The sequence below is a fragment of the Bubalus bubalis genome, chromosome 8 (assembly GCF_019923935.1).
Source record: "Bubalus bubalis isolate 160015118507 breed Murrah chromosome 8, NDDB_SH_1, whole genome shotgun sequence".
Classification (NCBI taxonomy): Eukaryota; Metazoa; Chordata; class Mammalia; order Artiodactyla; family Bovidae; genus Bubalus; species Bubalus bubalis.
In genome coordinates, this window is record NC_059164.1 from 56,066,863 (window position 1) to 56,080,732 (window position 13,870).

The 13,870-nt window shown below is 39.3% G+C and overlaps 1 protein-coding gene across 4 annotated transcripts in view; it reads left to right on the top strand.

The window, feature by feature from the left end:
• Positions 1–13,870, top strand: part of DOCK4 (dedicator of cytokinesis 4) — a 474,663-nt gene that overhangs the window by 307,118 nt on the left and 153,675 nt on the right. For all 4 annotated transcript variants that reach the window (XM_045166403.1, XM_045166401.1, XM_045166404.1 and 1 more), the window contains exons 17-18: positions 7,645–7,801; positions 13,674–13,771. In XM_045166403.1, coding sequence (XP_045022338.1) covers positions 7,645–7,801; positions 13,674–13,771 — 255 coding nt within the window. The remainder of the gene's footprint in view (positions 1–7,644; positions 7,802–13,673; positions 13,772–13,870) is intronic.

Here is a 13,870-nt window from a genome sequence, read left to right on the forward strand (position 1 = left end):
TTATGTCTTATCACAGTATGTTGAGTATAGTTCCCTGTGCTATACAGTAGGACTTTGTTGTTTATCCTTCCTGTATATACTAGTGTGCATCTTATCTGCATCTTAAATGTTGGTGTTATCATGGATCTAATCTTTGGACTCTATCTGTGTCTTCTACACTCTGGAACCATCTCACCCACTTCTGTGGGTTAATTTGCTATGTCTCTGCTGATGATGTCCAGATCTGGGTTTGTAGTTCAGGGCTTTTACCAGCCTACTGAGCATCTTCAGTGGGATCTGCCAGAGATACCTCTTAACTTGGCTTGTCCAGAACTGAATTTTTTTATTCCATCTCCATCCTCTCCTGTGGTGAATTGAAACCTTCAGTTTTTCTTGACTGCTCACACTTTACCTCACCATCTAAACACTTGGTTTCATGACCAGTCACTGCCTCCTCCTTGGTGGTTCTTTAAGAAATTTGAACCAGAGACAGATATCAGAATCAGCCCGAGTTTTCCTCCTTTAAGAAGTTCAGAGTAGTCCCAAGGCTTTTTTGGTCCTAAAAAAAAAAATCACATCATTTAGCCACACTCAACTACATATAGTTGTCTGGCTACACCTGTATTTTTTTAAAACAGTTGTTTTTTCAGTTAGATAAGAGTTTCAAAAATAGTACAGAAAATTCCCATATACCCTTCACCCAACTTCTCCTTATGTTAGCATCTTACATAACCACAGAACATTTATTGAAACTAAATTAACCTCAGTAGAATACTGTTAACACAAAACTTATTTGGATGTTACACATTTTTCCAGTACTTTTATTTTTCTCTTCTTGGATCCAGTCTAGAACCCACATTGCATTTAGTTGCCATATCTTCATCATCTTATATATGTGTTTTTCTCCCCCAGTGTCTTTATATGTTTTGTTTCTTCTGTATAACCTGTCTTTCTGTCCCTTGCCTGGCAAGCCTCTTAGTCTTTATGACTGAAGTCAAATAGCCTTTTCCCCCCACAGAGTTTTCTCTACTTCCCTGGTGGAGCTAAAATCCAGGGGTCTTTACTGCTGCTTTGTCATCAGTCTTAACAAATGAGTGCAGAGGTCAGACATGTAATGCCCTCATGTACAGGTACAGTTTTTACTTCCATGTTACATTCTTTATACTGAATTAAAAGACTCAAATAGTAGAATTTTAATACATGTTTAATACTGACATTAAGAATGATGAGTCATGTTGAAAGGATCCCCAGAAGAAGTTGTTTTTCTGCCACAGCTGTTGATAAATCTGGTTCAATTAACTGGCAGTAGTTTCAAATGGATTGTCTAACTTACTATAGCTTTTAATTTAATTCTCTACATCCTGAAACTTACAGGCCCCTTAATTTTATTAATATACTATGAATCTCTGTACCAGTTAATATCTGAAGAAATTTCTTGTTTTTTTCTCTCAATTATATAGCTTGCATTTTTGCACCTATCACTTTTCTGGATGACTGTCGGTGGCTGACCACTGCATCTCTTTCTTGTGCTCAAGACTGGGCAAAAAGTGGCCTGGGGTGTGATGCACAATTCACTGCTCCACCAACTGATTTTAATTCTGGGCAAAGAAATAGATTGTGAGCCAGGTTATATCATCTCAAAGAAGACAGAGGCTACTACTGCTGCCACAGAGCCCTTGTTATAACTCTTCTTTAGTAATAGGGAGTCCATCCCTCCTGTCAGATCTGATTTCAATCTCAAGTAAAGCAGCAGGCTGGCTTTCATCTCCTTCTTCTCTAATTTGTAATAAATTAACTTCATGCCATTTTACAATGACTTGCACAGATCCCACCCTATCAAAGCAAACACAGAATTGTCCTTTTCTGTGACAGTGACATTGTTTTGTTCCCATTATCCAGGTGCAACCTCAGGGGGTTGTAGTCATTTGGCCTTGTCTCTCCTAGAAAAATGGCTCAATTAATCGTTCCCACATCTCTCTGTCTGTCTCCCCCATCTGACATAATACCAGCAAGACTTTTGCTTGTCTGTGTCTGCTGCAAGAGGAGGGGTGGATATTTCTTCTTATTCTAATATCCATGTTGCCTTGTTCCGTGCCCACACTGGATTTAATGAAAAAAAATCATCCCTGTGCTAAAACAAAAATAGTTGCATTACAGGTATTCCCCAGAATGCAAGTGATCTGTATTTAACTACTCATTGGTTTAGGGATGTAACTGCGTTTTACTGTGGTGACAAAACCATCCATCAAAAAACACAGTGATGTAGTTTTGTGCAAAACTGCAGTTTTTTACTGTTCAGATTCACAGGCATTCAGACATCCAGCCACAACTCTTTTGCACTGATATTTCCATGCTGTACTTTACCAGCTTCATTTCTGTGACTTCCTTGACTTTTAGCCCTTCACCTGGGGGAAGATTGCTCCTACCCATTTATTCTCTGCCATCCGTACCCTTGTTCAGACTCCTCCTCACAGTCCGACTCTTCTCCTAACTTGGCAGAAGAATGCTCGAGAAATTCACGGCTGACTCTTTCTTACTCCCTGGCTTCTGCTGGTGAGCTGAGCATTTCCTCTAGAGAGTCTGGACAACCTTTTTGGCTTAACCCTTTGCAACATCTGCCGTGCCTACAGGCCTATCTTCTGGAACCTGTTTCTAGTCTTCACTGCTCTTCAGTCTCATTTTTTTTCTGTTTCATCCAGTGAATGAACAAATTATCTCTGACTCATCTGTTGTGTTCCTAGGCTCCCGTGACATGCCTTCTCTGCTCCTATGTGCTTCTCCTCCCCACTGCATCCAGATCACGTGATCCCTTTTGCTCCCTGGGTGGTTTCAGAACACAGACCAGCCATTTCACTGTAGGACTCATAGGCTTGTTAGGTATGAAAGTATTTCAGCTCCAAAGACCACTCTAAGCTCTCTCCCAGGGTGTTTCCCACAAACATACTTTGTGTGTGTGAAAAATGAAATCTTGGGGGTGATCTTTCTTAACCATACCTACCATTCAATATGTTATGTGTTAATTTTAAATTTGTTACAGCAAAACTCAAAACCTGGTTAAAACAACAGTGGAAGAGTCACTGTAGTCACGACTGCTATTTTGTATAGTAGTTGTGAGCATGAACTTTGGTTCACATCTTGTCTCTGATTCTTACTAACATTGTAATATTGAGCAAATCACATAAGCTCCTCAGGTTATGATGTTCTGCCTCATAGGATTATTATCAGAGTAAAAAAAACACATGCAGAGTGCTTAGCCTGACATTTAGTAAGCCTTTGTAAATGATGGCAAATGCATGTAAATAAATGTAAATGCAGACCATGGGGTCGCAAAGAGTCAGACACAACTTAGCACATGACTTAGCAACTGAACAACATCAACAGAATGACGGTTGCTTGGATTGCCTTTAAAATCTCTAGTGCTGTGTGATGTGTTGAGGATGCATGCTGAAAAACCTCAGAGGACAAGAAAAGGCAGGCTGTGAGATTTTCTCTGCAGGCCACTTAAGTTCTTTGGAAATAGATTTAAACTCTAACCCCATACCTAACATATGATTTTGACTCCTACTGGACCAAAAAAAAAAAAAAAAATCTATTTTGAACACCTAGTATTAGTAAATATTATAATACAGTAAATACTAAAGCAAAAAGTTCATAGAGACCAAAGAGTTATTATGTACTTTTCTTTACTAAATTAATAGGTAGAATTCCTGCCCATCCTCCCCACTTCCTCCCCACACCAGCACCAACATACACACAACACATAACAAAAAACACACTGGTATTATTGGTGGAAGGAAGGTCTTAACTTCTGTGTCCAGAGTAATGTTTGTATTAGCTACTGTATTTTGTGTTGAGTAACGGTGATAGAGTTCAGCTGTAAGAAGGTATCAAGATGTCACAGCTCGAAATCAGAGAGACTCCGATGCTGAGGTCTTGCCCCTAGGCTGGGGGAGAAGTGCAGTGAACTATAATAGGTGGTGCTCACCTGGCCACAGTGACTGCCCCCTGTAAAGGCAGCCACGGTGTCTATTCACAGTGCCCCCTATGGGCAGAACACGGCCAGCGCATCTTCAATCACAGAAGTGGTTGATCCTTGACTGCAGGTTGAGCTACAGGGGTTCAGCAAGCAGACATTCTAAGAGGTTTCCAGAAGTCTTCAAGAACCAGGCAGTCATTTGTGGGGATGGGGATAAGAAAGCAATCTATAGTTTAGGATTTCTGTACACAGATAGAGCATACCAGACCAGGGCACGCTCCAGCTGCTGGGGAAGAAACCTGGAAATAACTGGATGGTGTCTGGACTGGGTTTGTATGAAGCTTCAGTTTTAATAGGAAGGAGTGGTTCAACATACAGAATACAGGTCACGCTGGAGATGGGACCAGAGCGTGTTACTGACCCTACAAACAAGATCCAGGCAGAAAAAAATAGGGCCAGTGTAGGATGCTGTGCTCCAAGCCCTGATACCAGAATAAGACTGAGGAGAGGGGATGGTGACCCCAGGCTCCAGAACTTTACATTGCTAAGCACTTTTTATTCAGGAAAGCATCTGAAGTGTTCACGTTATAATTATGTCTAAACTATATATGCATTCTTCTGTCTAAATGAAATATCTTGCCGAAGCATTTGGAGCCATAACGTGAGAAGAGAGTTTCTTGTGTTTATCGGTCCTCCTGTTACTGGGCAGGTGTGCCGGGAAGAACATCTTGTAATATTCTGATTTTGTTTCTCTAAGCTTATTAGAGTTGTCTTTCTTAAAGATTTAGTATTTAAAAATGTTTGTAAATCACACAGATTAGCCTAGAATACCAAAGGGGTTCTGTGCTTAATTTCCTACCTGTTCCCAAGACACTAGCCTTAAAAATAAATATATACATTAAAAACAATAAAGTTCCTAAATTTAGTTATTTAGTTAAACTAAATACTAAGTTTAGCATAACTAAACTTATTTAGTTCAAAATAAGGTAAGCTATACTGATTCTATATCTGTTGCAATATATTTTTCTCAAAATTTTAATTTAAAGTCACCTTCATTACAGAAACAGTATATAGATAAACAAAAATAAAAACACCGTATTCTGATTGCTCAGATGATGTTAACTATTAGGGTATATGATGATGTTACCCCTTAGGGTATATCTTTCTGGAGGTTCTTCTGTATGAACTTTTTTTTACCCAGATGATGTTATTTATTTTAGTAGACTTTTAAAAGAGTAGCTTAGTATACAATAAAGTTGAGAGTAAAGGATAGAGACTTCCCTTCCACCCTCTGCCCCGGCATATGTGTAGCTTCCTCCATTGTCAGCATCATTCACCAGAATGGTGCATATTTATTTTAACCAAGGTTGAATCTGCATTGACACATCATCATTACCCAAAGCCCTTAGTTTACTAGGGTTCACTCTTTTTTTATGTATAATTTTATTTTTCTTGATTTTTGGCTGTGCTGGGTCTTTGCTGCTGTGCAGGCTTTTCTCTACTCACAGAGAGTGAGGGACATTCTCTAGTTATGCTCAGGCTTCCCATCATGGTGGCTTCTCTTGTTGCAGAGCACAGGCTCTAGGGCGCACAGGCTTCAGTGGCTGAGGCACGTGGGCTCAGTAGTTGTGGCTCCTGGCCGCTAGAACACAGGCTCAGTTGTTGTGGCACACGGGCTTAATTGCTCCACAGCATGTGGGATCTTCCCAGATCAGGGATCGAACCCATGTCTCCTGCTTTGGCAGATGGATTCTATACCACTGAGCTACCAGGGAAACCCTAGGTTTCACTCTTGTTTTTGTGTATTCTGTGGATTTGGACAAATGTATAGTGACATGTATCTATCATCATAATATCATACTGCCCTAGAAAAATCTTCTGTGGTCTGTCTGTTCATCCTTTCTCCTACTCCCAACCTCTGGAAACCACTAATTTTTTTTTTTTTAACTGTCTTCATAGTTCTGCACTTGCTAGAATATTACATAGTTGGAATCATGGAGTTTGTAGACTTTTCAGATTGGCTTCTTTCACTTAGTGATATGCATTGTTTCCTCCATGTCTTTTTATGGCTTGGTAGCTCATTTATTTTTAGCACTGAAATGGTCTTCTGGTTTCTGGATGTACCACATTTATCTATTCATGTACTGAAGGATATCTCGGTTGCTTCATTATATGTATTTTTTATTTTTTTATTGAGGTATAGTTTATTTACAATGTTGTGCCAATCGCTGCTATACAGCAAAGTAACTCAGTGATACACATGTAATAGACATGCTTTTTTTAATATTCTTTTCCATTATGGTTTATTGCAAGATATTGAATATAGTTTCCTGTGCTATACAATAGGACCTTATTATTTTTTTATTTACTTTTGCCAGTTAATGACTTTTCCAATTTTTTTTTATCTCATCTAGAATTTAGTCAATGTATCAATTCCAAAAGAAAATCCTTTTCAGCAAGTTTGTCCAAATCCGGGGCCATTATATTGTATCTGGCTCTTACATATCTCTTAAGTATTATTTAATCTAGAGTAATCCTGTTTTTTTTACCCCACAAAACTTGACTTGGGGAGTCAAAGACGGGCATCCTACAGAAAGTGCCACCTTCTGGGTTTGTCTGGTTGCTTCCCCATAGCATTCGGCATGTTGCCCTGTCCTTTGTATTTTCTGTGAAGTAGAAGCTGAATCTGTCGGTGTCACCCATTCAGGCTCCACAGCTTTGGGAGGAATGCATTGCGAGGATGATGTGTTGTTTTCGTTGCCCTGCATCAGAGGGCCGACAGCCCAATCCCCTGACGTGCAGTTATATTTGTCCCCTTGCCAGTAGGAGGGAATCTGTGTGATAGCGTTGAATGTTCATTTGCTCATCAACAATTTTCCTGCTGATTTTAGCATTTAGCGACAACCCTCGACTAAAGAAAGAATTACACTAGGAATATGAAACTGTATTTTTAAAACCTATAATTTCTTTTACATTTGTTGCTGACATTTTCTGTAGGGATTTCTCACCATAGTAGGATTATTAGATTATCATGAAATACAGAGTCCTTTAATTGCCTGTTTTCAAAGTAAGGAGTTGTTTAATATCTACCTCAGAGGAGATGTGGGAATAATTTAAGCACTTTTTTAAAATGCTATGGTTGTGGGATGAGGGGTGGTGGTGGGAGGGAGACTCAAGATGGGGGGGATATGTGTGTGTGTAGATATATATGTATATATATAGTTATGGTTGATTCGCATTGTATGACAGAAACCAACCCGACATTGTAAAGCAATTATCCTCCAGTTAAAAGATTTTTAAATATGCTATGGTCACTGCAGTATGATTTCTTGAGCACTTCCAATGTATCAGACTCTATGTAAAGGCCTCATGTAATCTAATTTGTTTGGCAGCACAGTGAGGTCATAGAGATAGAAAACGGAAATCATAAGAGGCTGAATAACTTGATACAGTTACTTGTGTGGGAAGTAACAGAGATAGAATTCAAACCCAAATGGGTCTGCATCCAAAATAAGTGAGTTATTCCTCTTAGACATTTTTGTTGCATTTTACTTAAAAGCCAAATTCTGTTTGTAATGATATTTGGAATATTTCCCAGTTCTTAAAAACTAGAAATGGATATTATGCTTAATAATTCTCAAGAGGTCTCTTACCTCTCCCCTTCCATTTTTTAAAATATTTTTTTACAGTGTGAAGAAAACACAAATCTTCAGGATACTACCCGCTACCTCAAACTTCCTTTTTCCAAGGGCATTCTCCTTGGGAATAATAATCAAGCCATGAAGGCCACAAAGGAGTCTTTTTGGATAACATCTTTTCTCTGTTCCACAAAACTCACACAAAACGGTAATGTATAATACTGGTTTATTTGAAAGCCCCTGTATTTAAGTACTCATGTGAATTTTAGTTGGATATTCTGTAAACATCAGTTTTATATTTAAGAACTTTGCACTAGAAAAATTGTTGTTGATCCTTCTGTTTGTGGTTTTTAATAAAATAAAAGTAATTGTGACCCAACGAACAGCTAAATGTGTATAGTTTAAGGACTACAGAAGTATCCTGGTATTGGAACCCAATACTCAAGTCCTCAAATAAACCATCAAAACCCAGCTGCTTAAAAAAAAAAAAAAAAAGGCAAAGATTACCACCACCTTAATCTCTCTTGCTTCATAAACTGTGTTAATTGCAGGCTTCAGAGTAAATGCTGTTTTCTGTTTAATTAGATGGATATTACTTTTCTATTCTAGCATTACTTTTTATGTCAGTGATTGTTTAGAAAGTTATGATTAAGAAAGCAAGCTTTTCTCCTTGGCAAATTGTTCTGAAAGCATTGTCTGTAATGAAGGAAGTAAATTAAATATTTTTGAATTCTTCATGGTTGCCATGTAAGGCTTCTGGAAAGCATCCTGAATGCCATATAATAAAATTAGTCTCATTCTGTTGAAGACAATCACTTTATAATAAGGTATGTCTCTTCCTTGACTTTAGGATTGGGTTACATTCTTTTGATAAGCCCATGGTAACTTGAATAAGATAAGTAGAATATGCATTTATTACACCTAACCTACAAAGCATCATGGGGCTTCCCAGGTGGCTCAGACGGCAAAGAATCTGTCTGCAATGCTGAAGATGCAGGTTCGATCCCTGAATCAGGAAGATCCCTTGTAGCAGGAACTGGCAACTCACTCTAGTATTCTTGCCTGGAGAATTCCATGGACAGAGGAACCTGGTGGGCTACAGTCCATAGGGTTGCAAAGAGTCAGACATGACTGAGCATGCACATACCACCACGACCACAAAACATCTAAGAAAAGAAGTTCTTTCTTCTGTGTCATACAGCTTGGCCCAGCCTACACTAAACAAGCTCAGAACACTTACAGTAGCTTCCACCTGGGCAAAATTCTCTAACACAGAGCCTATTTTATAATAAAATGTTGAATGTCTTGCATAACTTATTGGATACTGTACTGAGAGTGAAAAACAGAATGGTTGTATTAATAACCATATTGCTTCTTTACCTTTATGATCACTTGGCTGTCTGGCATCTGAGGCTCAATGCTCAGCATCATAGGAGGCTGTTGTACTGCATGTAGCTAACCCAGGAAAATATCTGAACTCAAAAATTGAAGTATAGTTTCTAAATGATATCATATCACTTTTGTACCCATGTAAAGTCAAAAATCTGAAGCCAAATCATAGTAAATCAGGGCTCTGTATTGTTAGGCAAGAAAAATGCTCCTGTGCTTAAACTTTTTAAAGTGTTATTAGTTGTTTCTTCTGTGCCATATAGTAAGAAATACATATCTTTTCTCAGAACATGGAATGAGAAAAGAAGCAAATTTTGGCGTTATTATAATGACCACTTTTAATGATACCATCCAATTTGTCAAACAGTGCTACTGTATTTATATAGGACCTTGGCAAATTATTTTTTTTACATTTATATTGGGTTTCATTTATCCCCTTCCAGAGGTATTTTTGGAGACATATTTCTAAAAATAAACTATGTAGTTTATTTTTAGTAAGTTTGATTGAAGGTAGCTATTGCCAAATTAAGTTATTACATCAGACTATCAGTATTCAATGGTTAATGATCTTACGTAAATAAAACCTTCATTGACAGAATTCTATTATGACTAAACAGCATTTACCAAATCTCAGGCATTTTTTTTTTGTGAGAAGAGTCTAACCCCATAGAGGTTGTGAAAATAATAAAATCAACGTTTTTGACTCCCTTAGGTGTTATTTTCATTCATCCTGGATGAATCCATGGATGAGTTGTGTGTCTCTAAAGAATCTGATTCGTATTTAACTCTCTGCCTCCATTAGATTATTTTCAGCCAGTATTAGTTGTCAGTTACTGCTGTAGTAATTACTATAAACTTATTGGCTTAAAACAACAATAATTTATTATCTTATAATTTTGGAGGTAGAAAGTCTGCAGTCTTATTCCCGGGCTAAAATCAAGGTGTCAGCAGGGCCACATTCCCTCTTGAAATCTCTAGGAGGGAATCCCTTTATTTACCTTTTCTAGCTCCTAGGAAGCACCTGTATTCCCTGGCTACAGGCCCCTTTCTCCATCTTCTAAGACAGCAACAAAGCATATTCGATCTTTCTGACTCTGATCATCTTCCATCTTTTAAGGACCCCTGTGATGAGAGTGCTTCCACCAAATCATCCAGGATAATACCCCATTTAAAAAATCTTTAACTTAATCACACCTGTAAAACTCTTTTGTCAGTTAAGATAAATCCATGGGTTAGAATATGGACATCTTTGGGGGCCATTATTCTTCCAAAGATATAAGCCTAACAATAGATTCTCTGCCATGAAAACATTTGGCCCTGCCTGCTTAATTATTTCTAGTTCTAGGGTTTAGGCTATTAGACAGAAATGTGAACATAAGACAGAGGGAAACAAATCCTGATAACTAGAAGCTGCTGCTCTGTAAAAGCAGAGAACATTTTTCAAGTAAATAAACTATTCACGAAGTCATTAAACATCTCGCTATATAGAAAGCAACACTTGACACATTATTGAAGACTAATAAGTGCTTAATTACCATTGTGACTTTGATTAACCTTGTCAATGTTGGACAGCTCAAAATGAGGCAGGAAATGAATAGTGTGTTTAAAGACATGGGACAAAGGAAGGAAGGAAGTTCTTTTTTCTGAAATTTTCATGCTAGACACATGTCTCTGTGTAGAAGTAATCCACTTCCAAATTGGAATTAAATTTTTTTTGTATTCATTTTACTCGACTTGGAAAATATACAAATCCCATTTCCATTACAATTGGGCATTTAGTAAGTGATGTGGTCTCTAGGACAGTTTCCTAGAGCAGATTTGCATTTCAGGATTTCTAAAGTGTGTCTGTCTACACACGTTCTGTGTGTTCCAGTGTCATTCTTAGATAGCATAATGAGGCTAATGCACTGGCTGGACTGGACGTCTGTGATTGCCAGATCAAGGAAATATTTTAAGTTTCTTAAAAATGGGGATCAGAAAAGGAATCACTTTACTTGTTTGTTAGCTTTCTTGGACTGTTAAAAAGAACTTTTTAAAACATTAAGAAAAAATGAAAACAATGCTTAAATTCAGTCTAACATTTGTGCCAATACCGACTGCTCCATATCTCCTTCTCCCCTCAGTAATGGGTAGTTTCTTCAGTCTCTTCCTGAGATTGTGGTTTAAAAAAAAAAAAAGTAGGGGTCAGGTCATCCACCTATTTTATAGCTCTTGGCAGATCAGGCATACAGTCAGTACACACTTAAATGATAGTTGAATGGAATGTATAAAATTCTCATTTTCAGTAATAGGTCCTAGCTGCAAATTTGCAACTGATGTATCTTCAAATGGCTAAAATAAAGACCTAAGAGATGATAATTTTGACTTGATTCTGAGTACATGGCATACATGATTAATTGTGTCCAGATGGACAAAGTATAACACATTATTCTCCTTTTGGCTCCAATGGGAGCAGTCTAACAATTCCTCAGACTTCTTGCAGGAAAGATGAAGCGCCCCATCCCAGACCGCTGTCATCTGCTATCCGGCTCTGCTGATGACAGTCCTATTCCTTGTCCTCTACTGATGCCACTTTGCAGCCTGTAGAGCCTCCTTCTTCCTCTGCACAGGGTCCACCCCTCACATTGAACGCTCCTGCAAAGACCTCATTCTAAAGGGCAGAGAGAGAGAAGGAGGGGACAGAGCTGGATGGGAGGGGGAGTGGGAAGTAAATGGTAGCGCAAATTGTAAAAGAGGGGCTGCCAGAGAAGGCGGCAGGCACCCTGAAGCTAGATGTGGGAAGTCCGAGCGGGCCAGCAAGCAGACCAGGAGAATCCTGGAGAACTTTCTTTGGTCAGCTGGTCTCACCCTATAGACTCTCTCATCTAAATATAACCAATCATATTTTAAAATGTTTCAATCATACCTCCAGGGCATCTGAGTTAGATGTGAATGTTCAACATTTTCAGGGTTTTCTGCTAGGAAAATAATCATAAATTTCTTTTTCAATGTCAGTTTTTGAAAAATTCCCTCATTTTTCTAAGTCTAAATCCTCCTCCTCCTCTTCCCCCTATTTGTTATAGAAAAACGTTCCTATTTAGTGCTAAGTTTCCTACTTTTGGTTCCTTTGTGGTTTTTCCTTTGAAATTGGCTTTGGTGGAAGTTGCTTCTATTTCCTCTTGAGAGTCTTATGTTTTTTCTCTTTATTTACTGTGTGTGTTAGATGCTCCATTGTTTCCAATGCTATGGACTGCAGCCCACCAGGCTCCTCTGTCCATAGGATTCTACAGGCAAGGGTACTGGAGTGGATAGCCATTTCCTTCTCCAAGGGATCTTCCTGACCTAGGGATCTTTATTTACTATGTCATGTTTTCTTTCTCATCATAACTACTTCCTTGATTTTTTTGGATTATTTGTTATTGTGTTTGGTGTTTGCTTTTTTTTTTTTTTTTTTTTTTGTCTTTCTTGCTTCTTGGCAAGTCCCATTCAAGTTTCGCCTGAAACAAGTGCTTTGAAGCAGAAAACCTCTCCTGGCTTCTCTAGTGTCTCAGCCCCACTGGCACCAGGAGAATAGCCCTGCCAGGTTCCCCTGCCCTGGGCACGTCCTGCTTCCATGAGCCTTGTCAGTTGTTACTGCTGTCATTGGCCTCCGATGCCACTGACTCCTTGTTCCCTTTGGAGACCAGTGAAGATGGGCACCATGTGCAGGAGCTTCTGCCCAGGAAGGAGGAGGAAAGGATTTATTCCCTCACCAGTGAGGAGGTTCCCTGAGGACTCTGCTGGACACAGGGCTCACATGTTGTCAGGTCAGAAAGAAAAGGGAATTGAAGAGCTGAGACCTGCTCTTGCCCAGAGTCTAGGGTGGAAGATGGTCACAGAGTCTAGGAATTGGCCCTGTCAGGTCCAAGGGCTCATTTGCTGGTCTCACAGTTGACTGGACTTGTCATCATTGTATGGTTTCCCAGGTGTCTCAGTGGTTAAAACCCATCTGCCAATGCAGGAGACACAGGTTCGATCCCTGGGTCAGGAAGATCTTCTGGAGGAGGGCATGACAACCCAATCCAGTATTCTAGCCTAGAGAATTCCATGGCCAGAGGAGCCTGGTGGGCTGCAGTCAATAGTGTTGCAAAGAGTCGGACCCGATTGAAGCAACTTGGCATGGCATGGCTTGGCATCATTGTGCAGGAACCTTCTAGTCATGCCAGGTTTGGGTCACATTGTCAAGAAGACCTTCATTGCCAAATGGAATTGGTTACTTGGCAGAGTGCTATGACTTGGGAGCAGAAAAGTGAATCAAGTGGGTTCCCAGCCCTCAAGAATCTCCCAGTTTAATTGGAGGAGGCAGAAAATTCTCCAAGCAGTACTTACCAACTGCCTGCTGTGTGCCTGCTCTGTTCCAGTGCTAGCACTAAGTTAGGGCCGAGCTCAATGTGGTTTTTTTCTCTTGGAGTTTACAGTCTTTGGGCAAATACAAGTAGCCTGAGAACTGAAGGATAAGCAAGAGTTTGTCAGTCAAGAGCACTGGGAAGGGAAAAAGAGAACACACTGTAATAAATGCCATCTTAGAGGGTTAGTTGGAGTCTGGGGGAGCCTGCAGTTTGGGTGACCACGTGGCAACATATTTAAGAATTCACTGTTTACCAGTTAGAACGCTTTCCTGTGAGAGCCTGTTCTCTATCAAGGCAACTAATCTTCCTTTTCTGTTTGGACAGGTGATATGCTTGATCTTTTGAAATGGAGAACCCACCCAGACAAGATCACAGGCTGTCTCTCTAAATTAAAAGAAATTGATGGCTCCGAGATAGTAAAGGTAAATGCATCCTGTTATCCTTCTCTTAGAAATTTGTGGGATAAAGAATACTTAGAGGGGAAAGACAGAGGATATTTTATTTATGCTTTTACTTCTTTA